This window comes from Protopterus annectens, chromosome 6.part0 (assembly GCF_019279795.1).
Source record: "Protopterus annectens isolate FY-2018-M chromosome 6.part0, PAN1.0, whole genome shotgun sequence".
Classification (NCBI taxonomy): Eukaryota; Metazoa; Chordata; order Ceratodontiformes; family Protopteridae; genus Protopterus; species Protopterus annectens.
Window position 1 is genome coordinate 307,203,239 of NC_056737.1, and position 18,071 is coordinate 307,221,309.

The 18,071-nt window shown below is 43.2% G+C and overlaps 1 protein-coding gene across 1 annotated transcript in view; it reads left to right on the forward strand.

Annotated features, from left to right (window-relative positions):
• Positions 1–18,071, forward strand: part of NUSAP1 (nucleolar and spindle associated protein 1) — a 727,399-nt gene that overhangs the window by 297,022 nt on the left and 412,306 nt on the right. The window contains exon 4 of the mRNA XM_044073513.1: positions 6,924–7,144. Within this exon, the coding sequence (XP_043929448.1) occupies positions 6,924–7,144 (221 nt within the window). The remainder of the gene's footprint in view (positions 1–6,923; positions 7,145–18,071) is intronic.

Below are 18,071 nucleotides of genomic sequence, written 5' to 3' on the forward strand. Positions count from 1 at the left end.
GATACGGGAAGTGAATGTTTGCTTCAGCGACCTTCTCCATGAGGTCACTGAACTACTTAATGCCATTTCACCAGGCTTCAGAGGGATCTCCCTTCAGGATCCATCGGCTGAAGGGGCTCAGGCTAAAGTGGCTTCTGAGCTGGCAACCCTTAACTCAGTAGTCGACTCCTCCATGAGGCTCATTTTCTACACAGCCGATGGTGCGAGTAGGGCTGCAGGCACATGCGTGGCACTTCAGAGACATGCATGGATGCGGCTGCGTAACCTTGCGGAACCCTTTAGAGCATCATTCACCAACACTCCCTTTGACGGTTCCTTTTTGGACAACAGGTGAAAGACACTCTCTCACTAGGTGTGAGCAAGAAGGCAAGACTCTGCCGTGGGAGTCAGTTTTTCCACTCCTTCCAGACCATACCCCAAGGGTCAGAAGAGTGGGAAAATGTGGTTTCGGAAATCCCAGGGAGGTTTGCCTGACACACGTAGTGGTTTTTCCTTCAGGGGCAGAGGAGGAAATAACAGACGCCGCCCTCATGGCAGAGGGGGTCTGCAGAACCAGGGCAGCAGAATCTTTCTCTGACAAGTCCTTCCAACATCCCTGAAGTGTTGCCCGACTGTCCGCCTCTGGATGCAGTCGGGGGAAGACTTTCATTGTACCCAAAGGCCTGGCTAAACCTAATGCAAGACAAATAGGTACATTCAATCCTATCCAGAGGTTACAGACTCTCATTCTTTCAACCCCCTTTACCGTCACGCAAATCCCCCCCAGATGTTCCACCCAATCTGAGGGACCAAGCAGTTATTGAAGTTTCAAAACTGCTTGAAAAAAGTCATCGAGGAAGTCTCGGCAGACCAACACGGATCTGGAACTTACTCGAGGTTCTTTTTGGTACCAAAAAAGACAGGGGACTGGAGACCTATTTTGGATCTCAGCAGACTGAACAAGTCTGTTCAAAGAACAAAGTTTCGGATGGTCACGCTACAGTCCATTATACCCTTTCTGGGTCACGACAATTTGATGCGCTCCATAGATCTCCAGGATGCATACTATCATATATCAAGATGGACAGACGCTCCAGGAGGTACCTTCGCTTCTGGCTGGGAGCCAGTCATTACCAGTTCAGAGCTCTGCCCTTTGGTCCCACCCCCAGGGTGTTCACCAAATGTATGGCAGTGGTCACAGCTCACCTGAGGCATCAAGGATTCCAGGCGTTTCCATATCTAGACTACTGACTCCTCACTGCTATTACCAGGCATCAACTTCAAGCCAGGGACTATACAATTTCAATTTGCTCTCAGCTAGGCATTACTATAAATCTCGAAAAATCTGCCTTGTTGCCCTGTCAATCTATTACTTGTATAGGAGCAGACTTGGACACAAGGAGCATGTACGCAAAGCTACCTTCGGACAGGGTGTCCACAATTCGCCAGCAAGTTCAATTCCTCATGCAGTGCAAAAGGGTACAAGTCAGGTATGTCCTTCAAACTCTAGGCTCTATGGCAGCGGCAATTCTTTTGATACCCCTGGCCCGTTTTCACGTGAGAATCCTTCAGTGGCTTCTATTCACACAGTGGTCCTTCCAACAGCTCTCCATGTCTCATATGATCATGATTACAGAAGCATGCAAAAGACACCTTTCCTGGTGGATGGCCTCCCCTCTAGTGACTCAGGACAGACCCTTCATTCAGCCCCCTCCGGTTGCTACAGTGACCACAGACGCCTCCCTGATAGAGTGGGGGGGGGGGCATTATCAGGGAAGGACTGTCCAAGGCACTTGGCAGACTCACGAGTACCATCTGCATATAAACGTCCTAGAAATGAGAGCTGTGCTCCTAGTGTTGCAAGCTCTTCAGACTCTCTCCCTTCTGGGACCATTGCAATACAATCGGACAACATGTCAGTGGTGTGGTACATCAACAAGCAGGGCAGAACTAGGTCCTACCCCTTATGTCGAGAAGCGCTCAGACACTGGCAGTGGGCGATTTCCTCCCACCGATTTCTGATTGCAATGCACATCCCTGGGACATCCAACGTCATAGCGGACAGGCTCAGCAGAGCTATTCTCATGCCTCATGAGTGGTCTCGGAGTCGGGTAGTTGCGGATCTGATCTTCCGCAAATGGGGACAGCCTTGCTGTGACCCTTTTGCTACCCCCTTCAATACCAAATGCAGCAACTACTTCTCCCTTCTTCCGCTTCCAGGTCACTTTCCTAGAGATGCTCTAGTCCACGATTGGCCCCAGAGACTTCTTTATGCCTTCCCTCCGTTTCCCTTGATACCAAAACTCATACAGAAAGCAGTTTTGTTGGGTTTCAAGATGATCCTCATTGCCCCCTACTGGCCTCGACAGATATGGTTCCCGTTCCTGCACAGTTACCTTCTCGAGCAGCCCTGGACTCTGGATCCTATTCCAGACCTGCTGATCCATCAGTCAGGAGGGCTGCATCAATCTCTTCAAACACTCCAGCTTGCAGCTTGGTTGCTCCACTTCCAACCTTAGCCAGGCTTCCCAGCATTTCCCCGGCAGTACGCAGCATTGTTTCCTCCCATAAGTCTGCCACTAGAAGGACTTATGCTAGCAAATGGAAACGTTTTTCTTGTTGGGCAGAAGCCAGGAACATTGATCCCTTCACAGACCATCTCCACGAAATCTTGGAGTTCTTAACGGAACTCTTTCATTTGAGGTCCGCTTCTGCTACAATCAGAGTTCAATTAGCGGCCATTTCAAATTTTCATGTTGGGTGGTCTAATGCAAACATTATGTCTCATAAGCTATGTAAAGCCTTTCTAAGAGGGACTACTCTCCTTAGACCCCCATTGAGAGATCCCCCTCCTCCATAGGTCCTTAATCTGATACTAACAACCTTGATTATGCCCCCCTTTGAACCTGCAGTGTCCTGCTCCATTAAGTTTCTATCTTGGAAAACTCTCTTTCTGGTAGCTATTACTTCAGTCAGACGAGTCTCTGAACTTCAGGCACTATGCACCTGTCCTTCATACTTAGTATTTCATAAGGACAGGGTTGCTCTGAGGACTAATCCCCTCCTCCTTTCCAAAAGTCTGCTCAGAAAATAATTTGAATCAATCTATAGAATTACCTGTGTTTTTTCCTAACCACACCAACAAGGCAGAATACAAGTTACATCAACTGGATGTTCATAGACAATTGCATTTCTACCTGCATAGGACAAAGGATATTAGGAAGTCTGACCAACTATTCCTCTCCTATGCTCTGGGCAAACAGGGTCTCCCAGTTTCCAAAGTGACCTTATCCAGGTGGTTGTCTCACATTATTACCTTTATCTATCAACTAAGGAACAACGACTTCTATCAAACCGAAGGGTCATTCTACTAGGGCCTTAGCCACCTCTGTAGCCTTCCAGTCTAGGTTGCCCATGGACTCCATCTGTGCTACTGCTACGTGGGCAAATCCTCATACCTTTATTTCTTATTACAAGTTTGATTTGGTCTCCAGGAGTAGAGCTAACTTTGGTTCCACTGTTCTGAAGAATCTGTTCCAATGAGCCACCCAGGATTGTAGGTGCTAGGGATGCTGTCCCAACCAGCAAGAATGAAGGTGAGATTGACAACTTAACATAAAGAAGTTATGTACCTACCATAACGTTCCATGTTAGTTGTCTTCATCTCACCTTCTTTCTTGCGTCCCCCCTCCATCCCCCTATCCTATTGGACCGAGAAGACTTCAGGTTTCACTGGCTGAGTATTCTCTGGTTTGTTTCCTCTACTGACTTGGAGAATAGGACAGGTATGCTTAACTTTTTGTTTGGAGGGATTCTTTCTATAGCTGTGTCTGTGGTTAGCTATTTCAAACGAGATCTGGGTAGCTAGCGCTAGGCATCATGGGATAAGGGGTAGCCTTGAGCCAGTAAACAGCTCTCAAGCTATAGAAGATGGCCGAGTCGGAGCCGAGGATCGGCTCCGATCCCAACCAGCAAGAAAGAAGGCGAGATGAAGACAACTAACATGGAATGTTATGGTAGGTACATAACTTCTTTTTTAGCCTTAAAATGCTCTTGCTTTTATTGCTTGGACCTGTTGTCAGCTTCTGTCCAGGGAAACTTGAGAACTAAGTATATAGCTACCCTCACCTGAAGACTTCGCAACTTGTGCTGAAAATTTTGTTTTGCTAAAGGAAAACATTTAATTACATTCATTGTTTTATTTACTTGCTTGTCCAAAAAAGTTGTTAGATAAAATGCAATAGTCTTAATCCAGATATTCACCTATGCAAAAGTAAGCTATAACATATAAAGTCTATGCATATTATAATATGTGCACTTTTACAATCCGTTCCACAACTCAACAAACCAGGATTACAGCATATTAACTTAAACATGCTTTTGTCCAGCCTTTCTTCTCTCTTTACATTGAAAAAGGTACTTTGTTTTTACTTTAGTATCTTATCACATACAAAAATGAAAATGCTTTACTATATAAAATATGATTTATATCATGAAATATTTTATACAAATAATGTTAAGAAGAAAAATTGTTTTACTTGATTACTTCCGCCTTCCTTTGAGTCTTAAATATTAATGACATGAAGTAGGGTATATGCTTTACAATCTCCTACAAGTTTAACAAAGTCAACAAAAGTCTTATCTTTATAACCTCACATTTGTTCACTAATTTCAGTTTTGCTGTTCATTTTCATCTCCATCCTCCAAACCCAGACTCCGGTTCATGTCCAAGGTACTCACAATTTTTAGTCAACTCCTGTGCTCTTTCTGTCTCTCGAGCATTTTTCATTGGAAAAGGTTTCATTGGCAAATTCTCAAGAGTTTTATTAGAAGAATGAGAAGAGCAGCCTCCTTCTGTTTAATGGCTCACTTTTTGTTTGACAATGCTTTGTATTTCCCCCTCAGCCTATTCTGCATAAAAAGTGATTTTGATACCCCATAAAAAAATATTCTAAAAATCATCTGGATACAACAGCTAGACTCTCACACTTGCCTCTGTGTTCCCATATTGCTGAGATAAATGTGCCCTTCTTATGCATGGTGTAGAGTGAATAATCATTTTCCACAAAAACTCTACAGTCTCCAATTTTTAATACTTGCCCTTCTGTCACAATTTTTGCAGGATCAACTCGTTCTGCTGATACAATTGCATCTTTGCTAATACGGGTCTTTGCTGCTTTTTCATTGTCTGGTTTGGAATATGCATACAATATGCCCCTTCAATTAACAAATTCTGTTGCAGAATGCCAGTTCAGTTGCTCATTTGTGCTTTCATAAAATGAATACAGTCCGTCCTTTCCAGTTTCTCTGTTGCAGCAGAAAATCTCAGGTTTTCCCTGCATGCTGTATCCTCTAACTCTATTTTTTTATAAACAGCTTCTCTTGAGCAGTCTCATACTCTGCAAACCTTTTCATTTCAACCTCTTATTTTTTTATGCAGTTTTCACTTAACCTGAACAGCTGTTTAAAACTGCTTCCATTTTTCCCATCTGTTTGAGATTATACACCCATTGAATGCTTTATTTAGTTTAATCAGCTCTTAGCACATTTAGTTTATTTTCCCCTAGATTACTGGAAGCCATGTCTTGCACCAAATTTGGAACTTGAAGTGCTTTTTGCTGAACAGATGCAGTATTATTCCCAGTCACTGTTTTCTCTTCACTTTTTTAGTTTATTTTCTTTCAGGCTCTTAGTTTCTTCTTTGCTGGCATCCAGGCAGTGCATTTGCTAGCCAGTCATTACATTTACTACACTAGCAGAGTTACTTGCCCTTCTCTTTGGTTCTTTTTTTCACACTAAGAGAGCTGAAAATCTGTTCAGTGTGCAGACATCTTGGGAATCCAGCCAACCTCCCTTCATCACCCTTCAAATGTTGGAATCACTCTTCTGTGTGAAATACTGCAACAATGATCTCAGTCAGGCTGTAGTACATTTGTGTAAAAACCTATAATAAATTTCCTACTGATGACTGCAGTATTCTTTCCCATCCTCCTCCCCATTTGTTTGGGATAACATCAACTTTTCTGTTTCTGCCCTATTTAAAGGGTCCTGAGGCTGAGGATGTATGCTCATATGTCTGCCTATACACCTTCAGCCTCAGGGCTGTGGGTGTATGCTCATATGTCCACCTATACACCCTTATGCCTGTGAGCTCAGGTCATACATTTGATGTACAGTCCAGGGAAGTTTAAACTTTGGTACCCTGGCAGGACATCAGCCAAGATAACCCATCTGTTTGGAATACTGCAACAGTGATCAGTAGGACATCTGCTCTTAAGTTCTTCACAACTGTACTTTCTGCCTTGCTAGATTTTGCAATATTTATGGACAAAAGCAAATCTGAAGCAGGCCATTAACCTTTGGCTAAATCTCAATTTGTGCTTTTTGGCATATCTTTAATCCATGCATGCCCAGCATGCAATGATTTCAGTGCAGTTATGCTCTTATTACCAAGAACTGCAGGGGATGTTTGAAGTGAGAGCACTCCAAGTGGTATGCTTGTATTAATGTCCCCATAGTCCTTACTATGGGTTTATGGCCAGATTATGCAATACCATCCCTTCTCCTGAAAGAAAGTCAGCCAATAACCTTAGTTACTATCCCTTCCCAGGTTCCTGCTACAATGATCCAGTAACTGAGAACAGATAGTTTAACATAAATCTCAATCAGGACTTCTCATTCTTAAGCAGTACTTGCAATGCTTATATGATGTGTAGTTTGCTTTTAGTGCTTGTCTCTTGTGTGTTTTTTGAATTCTGTAACTTTAGGACCACTACTTTGAACCAGACGCAGTCACATCTGATGCTGCAAGCTGCTGTGTATTCCAATAAGTTGTTGATTTAGTGTTGCAGTCTGACTCTAATAACTTGAATTCAGAAGATGGTTTTGTTATGGAATAAAATATGGTGGAATGTCCTAAAGTCTGCTTGTCTTTTTCCTTGCAGAAAGCAATAAAAGAAAGGCGATCTTTGTTCAGTCCTTTGTCTGCTGTGCCTAAAGACAGTTGTACTCCAGCTCATAACCAGGGAACCACCCGTATAACTATTGGCACTCCAGCTAACATACGGCGTTCACCACGTGTTTCAGCATGCCATACTAAGAGTATCCTGTGTGACAAGTCTGCATTCAAGCCTCCCAACTTGTCTACAGCAAAAATGAATGTCAGGTATAGAATAAATGTTTTTATTTTCATAATCTAGTTGCACAGATCATAAATTTGAAAGCTATTAAGAAAAGTATTAGTGCATTTCACATCCATGGTGGAAATTAAATTTTGTTTCTGTGGTGGCTCATTTGCATTCATCATTAAAGGGATTTCTGCTGCTGGCTGAGTCCCAATATCTGGTCTGGCTTTCAGAGTTGAACATGCTTCTTTCATACCCAGATTGATGCATTATGTCAGATGTCTTTGTGCACCTGGTATTTGTTGCATTTGCCTGTACCATCTTCAGTTCTTTCTTGCCACGTTACATGTTCACTACAGGAGAATGCATCACAGCCAAGCATCAGTCCAGGCCTGACAAAAGTGCATCGAGATGGTAGTACAGCTTTGGTGGCCAGTTTCTTCACCTTTCATTCCTAGAGTTTGATAAACATTTTTCATTTTGAGTAGAAATCTGGTAAATTAATCATTTTACATGGAGATGTAAGGCATGTCCATTTCAGGAAAGGTAGCCAGATGTGCCTGCAAATGTCAGATTCTTCGTATAGATTACAACATCCAGCATGCACACTACTTGAGTTTGTGTCAGACAAGGCTAATTGCAGTATTTGCCAGGGTTTTCGTTTTAAGCCTTAAAAGGTAAGATAGGAATCCTTTCAAACAAAGGAAACCATATGTTGAGATTCACCTCTTTCCTAAAAGAAGAAATGCGAGATGCATCTTGAAAGACAAGGAGGGAGAAACCCTTGAATTAGCTATTTCATCAGACCCCACCCCATGGCCTGAAGGCCTCAGCTGTTGCTTTAGTTTTGAGGCAGCCCCTGGCCCTGATGCCTGCCAGAAGCAAAGCATCTGGCAATGTCCTCTTTGGGGTCACTATAGATTCAACCCCTAGCACATCCCACCATGGCAAAGACCAGTATCAGTTGGTGGTCCCTGGACCTGTTACAAAATGCCTTAAATAAGGAACGGGAAGGTTGACAACTCCATGATAAACAGGATGTTCACACCTGCAAGTCTGCACCCAGGAATTTTCCTGTTGGTTCACAAGTGTCTGCCCAGCCATTTACACAATACACCTCCACAGGTTGCTAAGGCATCTAGTGTCTAAACCACTTTTTGGCAAGTCATTTCTTTCTGACACTAGCCAGTACCCCTCCCAATACCTGGCCGTGTTTTTTTGTGGAGCTTGCAGCTAGATTATAAATGTTTCTGTATACCTGGAGGTCATCTACTCATGAGGAGGAGCGGAGTTTCCTCCAGTGAAAGAATGTGACTTTTCTCTGAATGAGCTTCATATTGATCACTTTTGCAATAGCCTAAGCTATATGGGTTATATCCTGCATAGGATATAACAGCTAGACAGCTACCAACATTTCGGGGTACCTTCCATGCACCCAAATAGTCAGCTCTGGCTGAGCTGACTAAAAGGACCTGTTTGAGAGCCAAGCCCTTTAGAGCTTTTCTGCCTCCAAGTATGCTCTTATGAGGCTTGCGAGGGTCAACAGTTGGCTTGTGCTGTTCTTTGCTGGGTAGAGAAGTTCCATCTGGGGAAAAATCTTCCATTTAAAAATGATTTGTTAATACTTTGTGACGATGTGAGGTATTGCCATCAGTACCAGGGAGAATAGGGCAGTGCATGTGTAACATATGCCAGCATAGTTAGCTGGAGATTTGTAAATTTTGTCATTTGACTATCACACTGAGTTGTACAGATGCTTGTGTTAAAAATGTATCAGCACTGTTATAACTGATTAAATGTTTAAACAAATAATTCTGGAAGGGAAGAATAGAAGTTTTTGAAATTGTTCTATAATTTTCAAATACTGCAACAGATCTTGGCAAAGCTCTGTATGTGTATTATACCAGAGTTCAGTGATAAAATGCAATGCCATTCTATAACCAGCTCTGAGAGGATGGAACTCTGACAGCAGCATGTTTTCTTTTCTTTTGAACCAGATATAAAAATCTGACAGTTATCACAGTCGGTCAGTTCATTTGGTAGAAGCTCATTGCCTTGCCTTATGGAAGTAAGCATCAGGGCATCTAATCTTTTCTTGCTGTATTAAGTTAGCTAGAGAACAGTTATTTTTTGGACAGTCTGGAAACGGTAGTGTTTTTTTTTTGTGTCTGTCCGACTGTTTTCATTTCTCCTGTGGTTGAAACGCTGGTGTTTATTGTACTTGTATATTTAGTTTTCTCTTGTTTTTATACCTTTCGTTATAGCTGGTCTTTTAGAGAATACTTTAACATATCGAGAGTACTTGTGCTTTAGTGATGCCTTGGCCACTCCGAAATGCCTGGGTGCTTTGGTTACAAATTGTTACCATTTATGTTGGTATTAATTTTACTCAGTGTAACTGGATACCCATACAAGAGCCTGAGAGTGGTTGACTGGTGATGGCATGGTTACAGTGTGTGTGAAAATCAAATACCCAGGTGTGGGTGTGTCAATTGGAGTTGGGACACAGTACTCCAAGGAGAGTCTTGTTTGGGATCTGGAGGGAGAGTCCAGTCCCAGGTCTGAAGCAGGTTTCCTGTGTGCTGTTTGGGGAAATTGTGCGTAATGCAGAGAGCTGCACTTGAAATGATGTGTAAATCCATTCCTGTTTTTAGTGACCATGTCAGTGGTGAGAATTGAGGCTCCTTGATTACTGGCCTGGGGTAAAGAGAGGCCATCACACTTTCGTTCAGGAATGTTATTTTAAAACTAGGAGTTAATATTTTAGGGGACAGTCATGAGACCAAGTGTACTTTTTGTTCCTGTCAGTTTAAACATTTTTTTTTAATAATTGAAAAACGTTTTTCTAGTTGAAGTTGTTTATTGTACTATTAGGGGGTGGCCAAGTGTTTTAAGTGCTTTTTATTGTTTGTCTGTGAAAAAAGTACTTTTAAATATTGGCTTTTGCTATTTGTTTTCAAAAGAAAAGAAATTGCATTTTCAACCTGGGCATGGAACAAATTCAGTTGTAAGGTTGGTCTTTTTTTGAAGAAAATTTTAAGCAAATGGCCTCTGCCACCACAGCAGACTAGCAATTTGCCTCAGCCGAAGGTGGATGACTCTGCTGTTGGCCATTTGTTATACGTCAGACCACTCATTTTTTGCCCCAGATACCTCTGGTGCATCACCTACAGCCACTATTAGTCCAGTGATTAGACACATCCTCTGGCTGCTGTCGGAGTGCTCTCCGTGGTCAACGGTGAGCCACTCTCGTCAGTTCTGAGAGAGGGAACAGTGAAGATTTCCCAGCTGTGTCAGAATTCTGTGCTTATCCCTGGGGAAGCAGCTGCTGCCATTTATAATGCTGTTGGCCCCATTTTTCTGTTAAAAAGAAATGGAAAACTAAATGATCTGATGTTGTCCCTTTAATTCTTCCTCACAAATGGTTATCTGATCTGACTCTGCTGCATTTACAACACTTCGGATCCAATTCTCAAGCTCCTCCTCTACCCCTAATGCCCTGTTCTAACCCCAGCTCCTCAGATCTCGATTGCTGCCACTGTGGTAAGACTGAGGATGTGAAGTTCTGTCTCGCGAAAGAAAGATTAAGGCAGAAATTATAGAAGTCTTACTCGCTCAAGAATCGAAAAAATAGAATTTATGTACTCACCATAATGTTCTATGTGAGTTGTTCATCTCGCCTTCATTCTTAATGATGGGTTTGGAGCCGATCATTGGCTCCGACTCGGACAACTGCAAAAACTCTGTCTTCAACCAGCTCGAGGCCAACTCCCCTATACCATGATGCACCCTGATCTTCCCTCAGATCTCATTTGCCGCTGCAACTTCATTGGATGTTCACCAGCTCTGTCCAGTGAATATCTTTATATTTCTGATTAATAACTGTTGAAAATAGCTTAGCCTGGTAGTGATTTAGATAGTTTAGAAAATAGATTATATAATTAGATACTAGTGGCTGTGTTTTTAGGCCTTTTTCTCTCTCTATCTCTACCTTAGTTTAAGTCTTTAGTAAATTAGTGAGATATTAGTGGCCGTGTTTTTAGGCCTTTATTCTCTCTAGAATGGAGTGTGTGTATCTATTAGATTATAGTTCTTCTTTTTCACAGGGCACATAGTTTAACTTAGTAAATTTATACTGATATTAGTAGGCAAGTGTTAGTGGCAGTGTTTTTAGGCCTTTTTTTTCTTCCTAACTATACAATTGTATTGTGTGTTTGTGTGTGTTTGTGTGTGTGTGTTTGTGTGTGTGTGTGTGTGTGTGTGTGTGTGTGTGTGTGTGTGTGTGTGTGTGTGTGTGTGTGTGTGTGTGTGTGTGTGTGTGTGTGTGTGTGTGTGTGTGTGTGTGTGTGTGTTGGATTAGAGCCCTTCCTCTTTTTTTTTTTTTTTATATTATATACAGGGTAGATAGTTTATCGTTGGCTTAGAGTGATATTAATAGCTAAATTTTCTCAGAGCCTTTCTTTTTTACAAGGCTTTAATAGCTGGTGTGTGTGGATATTAGTGGAATATTACTGTTATTGTTGGTACATATATAATGTCTAATCAGGAGAGGGAAAAAGCCAAGTCTGGCTTTAAAAAATGCCCAAGATGTGGGCAAAAGATGTCTACAACCGATGGACATACTGAATGTGTCTACTGTTTGGGTGAGGTACACCTGCAGGAAAGCTGTGCTATGTGCCACTCTTTTAGCACCAGAGTGCTGCATGAAAGAAAAAGGAAACTCTTGAAAAAAAATTTTAACAGACCCTTATCCATGAGTCGTTAGATAAGTCTGACAAACATTCTAAAAAGTCTATGGAACAGACGGAGTCCATCGACTTTAAAATCAGCCTCTAGTAGAGCTTCAACATCGGTTCCACAGCCTTCAGAACAGACTGTCGTTATGGCTAGGAGACGGTCCCCCACCTTGGAGCCGGTATCTCCTACATTAAAATCTCCCATTTTACAGTTGGTGGCTTTGTCACATTCTTCACGGGCCTCAAGTAGACTGTCTGATTTGGATGTGGACCAGGTGGTGAAGTTTCTACAGATACCAGTGCTAGCAAAAATTTTATCTGCACTGACCCAACTTTAGTTCCCCCAATATCTTCTGTTCCTCCTCCGATCTGCATGGAAGTTTCTGAGCCAGCGAGAGCGGAACTGATGATTGTGGAACCCTCTGGACCGACACCTACTGTAGACTTTTTGGCGCCGACCGAAGGATCTCTGGGCCAACACTCACCGGTCGGGTCTGGGGAGGATAGTAGGACCGACTTGTCGGTGCCGACTTCATCTCTCTGGGCTTCGGCTTGTGCAAGTTCGGCCCCGACCTCTGGCTCAGAGCCTTCTGTACTGGCACAGAAAGTTTCCTTAGACTCTTCGAATTAGAGGGATTCCTCTTGTTGGGAGCGAGGGCCCTTCAGTGCTATGAGGTGGGCTTTGTCCACCCCAACGACCACTCTATCAGTTCTAGCAGCTCCCTCCCTGAAAGCACTGGTGTCTGCCTCTTCATCACACGTTCTATTAAAGCGTAGAGATCCTGAGCCTCAGGAAGCCCCATTGCGTGAGCCATGTTCTTCCGAGACCTCTCCAGAAGCTCCCACTGAAGAGGTGCCTAGGAAGAGACTTTGCAAGAGGAAGCATCTGGACTCCCCATAGGAGTCCGTTACTTCGGATACTGACTTGGATGAGTCAAACGGTTTCCCATGGTCCCCTTCAGGGGTGATTGGCAATCCCTTAACACTACTGATGATAAGTCAGTCCTCCTGAAGGCTTTTGGGTCTCAACCCTCCACCTCTTGGGTGTCTCCACCCTTCGATGAGTTGCTCGAATTACTCACTGAAATTGCAAGGGAGTTCCCAGACACCATGCAGCCTGTACCCAGGAGGCCTAATTAATTTATAACTTGCCCTCAATATAGAGCTTATCTTACTAAAGAAGTGCTTGTTGATGCTATGGTGGCGGCAGCCACCAAGAAGGAATTATCAGAGACTTCATCTGTTCATCCTCATAATAGAGAATCCAGGATCATGGACATATATGGGAAGTGGATGTTTAGTTCAGTGGCCTTTGTCCTTCGAACACTGAACTACCTCACACATTTCACTAGATTACAAAGGGATCTCCTGAAGGAGCTGGGAGACACCTTGCAGGGTTCAGTAGCTGCAGAGGTTTCGGACAAGGTAACTTCCCAGCTCTCCACTCTTAATTCGACAGTGAACTCGCCCATGTGTCTGTTATCATATGCAGCTGATGGTATGAGCAGAGCAGTGGGTACAGGAATCGCTCTTAGGAGACATTCCTGGATACGCTTATGTTCTTTTGCGGAACCCTTTAAGTCTTCCTTCATTAACATCCCCTTTGACGGTTCGTCCCTTTACGGACCAAAGGTAAAGGAAACACTTGCCAGGAAAAAGTCAGACCTTGTCTGATGTCTGAGTATGTTTTTCTACCCTGAATATACCTTACCCCAAGGGGGGGGGGGGGGGGGGCGAGGGTGGAAATATATGGTTCCGTAAATCTCAAGGATCTTTCCAGAAAACTCGTGGTGAAACTCCCTCTAGAGGCAGAGGGGGTAATAACGGAAGATGTCACCCACGCGGCAGTGGGGGTCTGCAGAACCAGGGCGACGGATCAGTTCTTTGGCAAGCCCTATCAGCGCTCCTGAAAGGAGGCCTGACTGTTCATTTCTGGAGGCAGTTGGGGGGCGCCTTTCTTTCTTTGTACCTAGATGCCTGGCTAAAAATAACAAAAAAAACAGCTGGGTACAAAACATAATATCCAGAGGATACTCTCTTCCCTTTCCCACTCCACCCCCTTTAGTAAAGAAAATCCCAGATGTTCCACCCAGTCACAGGGATCAAGCAGCCTTAGATGTCCAAAGGTTGCTGGAGAAGAGTCATCCAGCCAGTCCCAGCAGACCAGAGAGGATTTGGAACTTGCTCAAGGTTCTTTTTTTCCAAAGAAAACGGGGGACTGGAGACCTATTCTGGACCTCAGCAGATTAAACAAGTCAGTAAAAAAAACCAAAAAAAACACAAAGTTCCAGATGGTCACGCTTCAGTCAATACTCTCCTTTCTGGGGAAAGACAATTAGATGTGCTCTATAGATCTTCAGGATGTGTACTACCACATAAAGATGGATAGGCCATCCAAGGGATCATGTACGCCTCTGGCTGGGAGCCAGCCATTATCAATTTCGCGCTCTGCCGCTTAGTCTCACTACAACCCCTAGAGTGTTCATCAAATGTATGGCAGTAGTCACTGCTCACCTGAGACGTTTGGGATTCCAGGTGTTTCCATATCTAGATTACTGGCTCCTCACTGCCACCACCAAGCATCAACTCATTCAGGTGAGGGGCACAACCCTAAATCTCTGCAACCAATTGGGGGCTACTATCAACTCAGAAAAATCTGCCTTATCGTCATCGCAACAGACTGTTTTTATAGGAGCAGAACTAGACACAGTTTCAATAACGTTAGTCTGCCTCCAGAAAGAGTTTCTCTTACGAAAATAAATATTAGACTTGCTTCCAAGGACAAAAGCCCCAGCCTCAGTGGTACTCAAATTGCTAGGCTCAATGGCGGCAGCAATCATAGCCATTACCCTTGCTCGAACGCACATGCGAGTTCTATAATAGCTCTTCTTCTCTCAATGGTCCTTTCATTCAGGAACTTCCAATGTCACCAAATCATCGTAATGAATACCTGCAAGAAGGACCTTCTATGGTGGCTGACATCTCCACAGGTAACTCAGGGCTGTCCATTCGTTCTACCCAATCCCATAGCCATGATAACCACGGACACTTCCTTGATAGGGTGAGGGGGGGGTGCATTATTGGGGAACAGCAGCCCAAAGCACGTAGAAGAAACACAAGTCTCCTCTACATATAAATGTTCTGGACCTGAGAGATGCACTTCTAGTGTTGCAGTACTTTCAAGACTTTCTACCTTCGGGAACAATTCCATTTCAGACAGAACATGTCAGTGGTCTGGTACATAAACAAAAAGGAACCAAATCTTTACCCCCTGTGTCGAGAAGCCCTGAGAGTATGGCAGTGGGCAGTTTTCACCCTGCGCTTTGATAGCAACGCATATCCCGGGGAGATCCAATGTGATGGCAGACGAGCTAAGCAGGGCAATTCTTTTGCCTCACGAGTTGTCGTAAAGAAACAAGTAGCGAAACGGATATTCCGCAGGTGGGGCCAACCTTGCTGCGATCGTTTTGCAACCCCAACAAACACAAAATGCAGCAGCTACTTTGCCCTGATCCCCCACTGGGGGATGCCCCAAAAGATGCACTGGTGCACAATTGGCCTTTAGGTCTCCTTTATGCCTTTCCCCCCTTTTCTCTGATGCCCAAAGTGTTACAGAAAGCAAAGTCCCTGGGAAGGGCCATAATCTTAATAGCCCCTTACTGGCCAGTGCAAATTTGGTTTCCCTTCCCCAAGCCTCATCTCTTGTAAGAACCCTGGATCTTGGACCCAGTTCCTGATCTGCTGACCCATATATCGGGGGCTCTTCATCCTTCTCTTCATTCCCTCAATCTGACAGCTTGGCCGCTCCAGTTTCAACAATAGCCAGGATTTACAACCTCTCAGCGGAGTCCCGACATACTATAACGTCCTGTCATAAATCATCCACCAGAAAGTTATATCTTAGCAAATGGAAGAGATTTTCTCTATGGGCATCTCAGAATGATATTGATCCCTGCCTAGCTCCGATCCCATCTATACTGGAATTTGACTAAACTTTTCAGTGAGGGAGCTCCTGCAGCTAGCATCAGAGTTCAGTTAGCAGCAATCTCAAACTTTCATCTTTGCTTCCAAGGTTCTAATATGTCACATCGACACTCTAAAGCCTTTATTAAAGGCACCATTCATTTGAGACCACCAACCAGAGATCCAGCTATGTCATGGAATCTAAATTTTGTTCTGTCCCAAATTATATTACCTCCTTTCGAACCAGCCTCATCCTGTCATTTGAAATTCCTCTCATGGAAGACTATTTTTTTGATGGCTATTACTTCTGCTCAGAGGATTTCTGAGTTGCAGGCCTTTACCATTAAACCTCCTTATCTGATTTTCCATAATGACAGAGTTTCACTCCAAACTAATCCATTCTTCTTACCAAAAGTTTGTTCAGAGACCAATCTTAACCAATCCATTGAGTTGCCCGTTTTCTTTCCAAAATACACAAATGGGATGGAACACATGCTGCATAAACTTGATGTTCATAGACTACTCCGATTTTATTTAGATAGGGTGAAACAATTCAGCAGATCAGCTCTGTTTCTTTTTCGGAGTCAAAAAAAGGTTTCCCAGTGACAAAAGGTAACCTTGTCAAGATGGCTATTAGATTGTATTTCTTTCATTTGTAGTTCAGAAAATTCTCCCTTACAACATTAAATAAAGGCCCACTCTACTAGAGCTGTTTCAACCTCCTTAGCCTTTTCTTTAAGGTTACCATTAGATTTTATTTGTGCAGCAGCTACCTGGTCAAGACCTCATACCTTTATCACTCATTGCAAAGTAGACAAGGCCTCCGGGGACAGGACCTCCTTTGGTTCCACAGTTCTGAGGAACATTCTTCCGTGAGCCCCCAAGAAAGATGGTGCTTGGGATGCTACTCATCAGTAAGAATGAACGACGAGATAGAACAACTTCACATAAAGAAGTTATGTACTCACCATAACGTTCATTGCGAGTTGTTCATCTCGCCTTCATTCTTGCATCCCACCCTCCAACCCCCATCCAGTCTACTTGAGGTCCGTCACCTTTGTTATATGGTGCATTGTCTCTTGGCCAACTCTGAGTGGCATATTTATGGTAGTAGGTAGTTAGTGGCAGCAAGATTTGTGGGAAGATCAGGGTGCATCATGGGATAGGGAGTTGGCCTAGAGCTAGTTGAAGACCTTGAGCTTTTGCAGTTGGCTGAGTCGGAGCCGATCCTCGGCTCCGATCCCATCAGTAAGAATGAAGGCGAGATGAACAACTAACATGGAACGTTATGGTGAGTACATAACTTTTTTTGATTCTTGAATGAGTAAGACTTATTTTTTTTTTTCTATAATTTCTGCCTTAATCTTCGCCATTAAGTGTAGTATCTGCTCTTTTCCTCCCTTTTTAGCTGTTGCTGGCATCGGAGCTTTTCTTTTCTGTGTTTTTTTGACTACCGGCTGCCATTTAGTGGTTTCTCTACCCTTATTCCTGTTCAGGTCTTTGTTTTTTCTATCGTTTCTTTAAAAAAAAAAAAAAAAAAAGACTGTTTCCTAATCTGAACATAGTCTACCTTTCTCTAACTAGCGAATAGTGCTGCTGCTTATACTGATCTCTATTTAGCCCTTTCATCTGATGTCAATCTTCATTTTATCCTTGACAGATGGGTTCTGTTCTGATGTTAGAACCGACTCTGCCAATACTACAGCTAGCACCACTCACGAAAGGCCACTGAGCCAAACTACGAACCAAAGGAAGCCAGCTGGCGATGCACCTCTACGCCTTGAAAGTATAATCACAAATTCCTACACCAGTAGGAAAAGATACTCGAAATAAAAGTTTGAGCTCACACTAATACTACAGCTAGCACCAGCTAAAAACTCTTGAGCTTCACTTCTACCCAGAATCCCCCTCTCTCAATTACCTCAGATCTCATTTGCCACTTTCTGAAGAAGTCACGACTAGCTAACACTCTCTAGCGTTAAAGGGTTCAGGTAAACTTTTTTTTTTTGTCGTATTCTTACAGTTTCTGCTTCCTTTAATTTTTCCTTTTACATTTCTTGTATTCCTCAAGTACAGTCATTGATGCATTTTCTTTTTGCACCTTTGGTGCATTTCCCACTATCATTGTTGATAGTTCTCCCTTCTCCCTCTGTTCGTTTCCTGTCCTTGTACACTATTGTGTACTTCTACCACTATTGTTGCTTTTATAGTCCCTTTCCCTCTTCCTTTAAATATATAAAAAGATATATTTAAAAAATAATGGAAAATT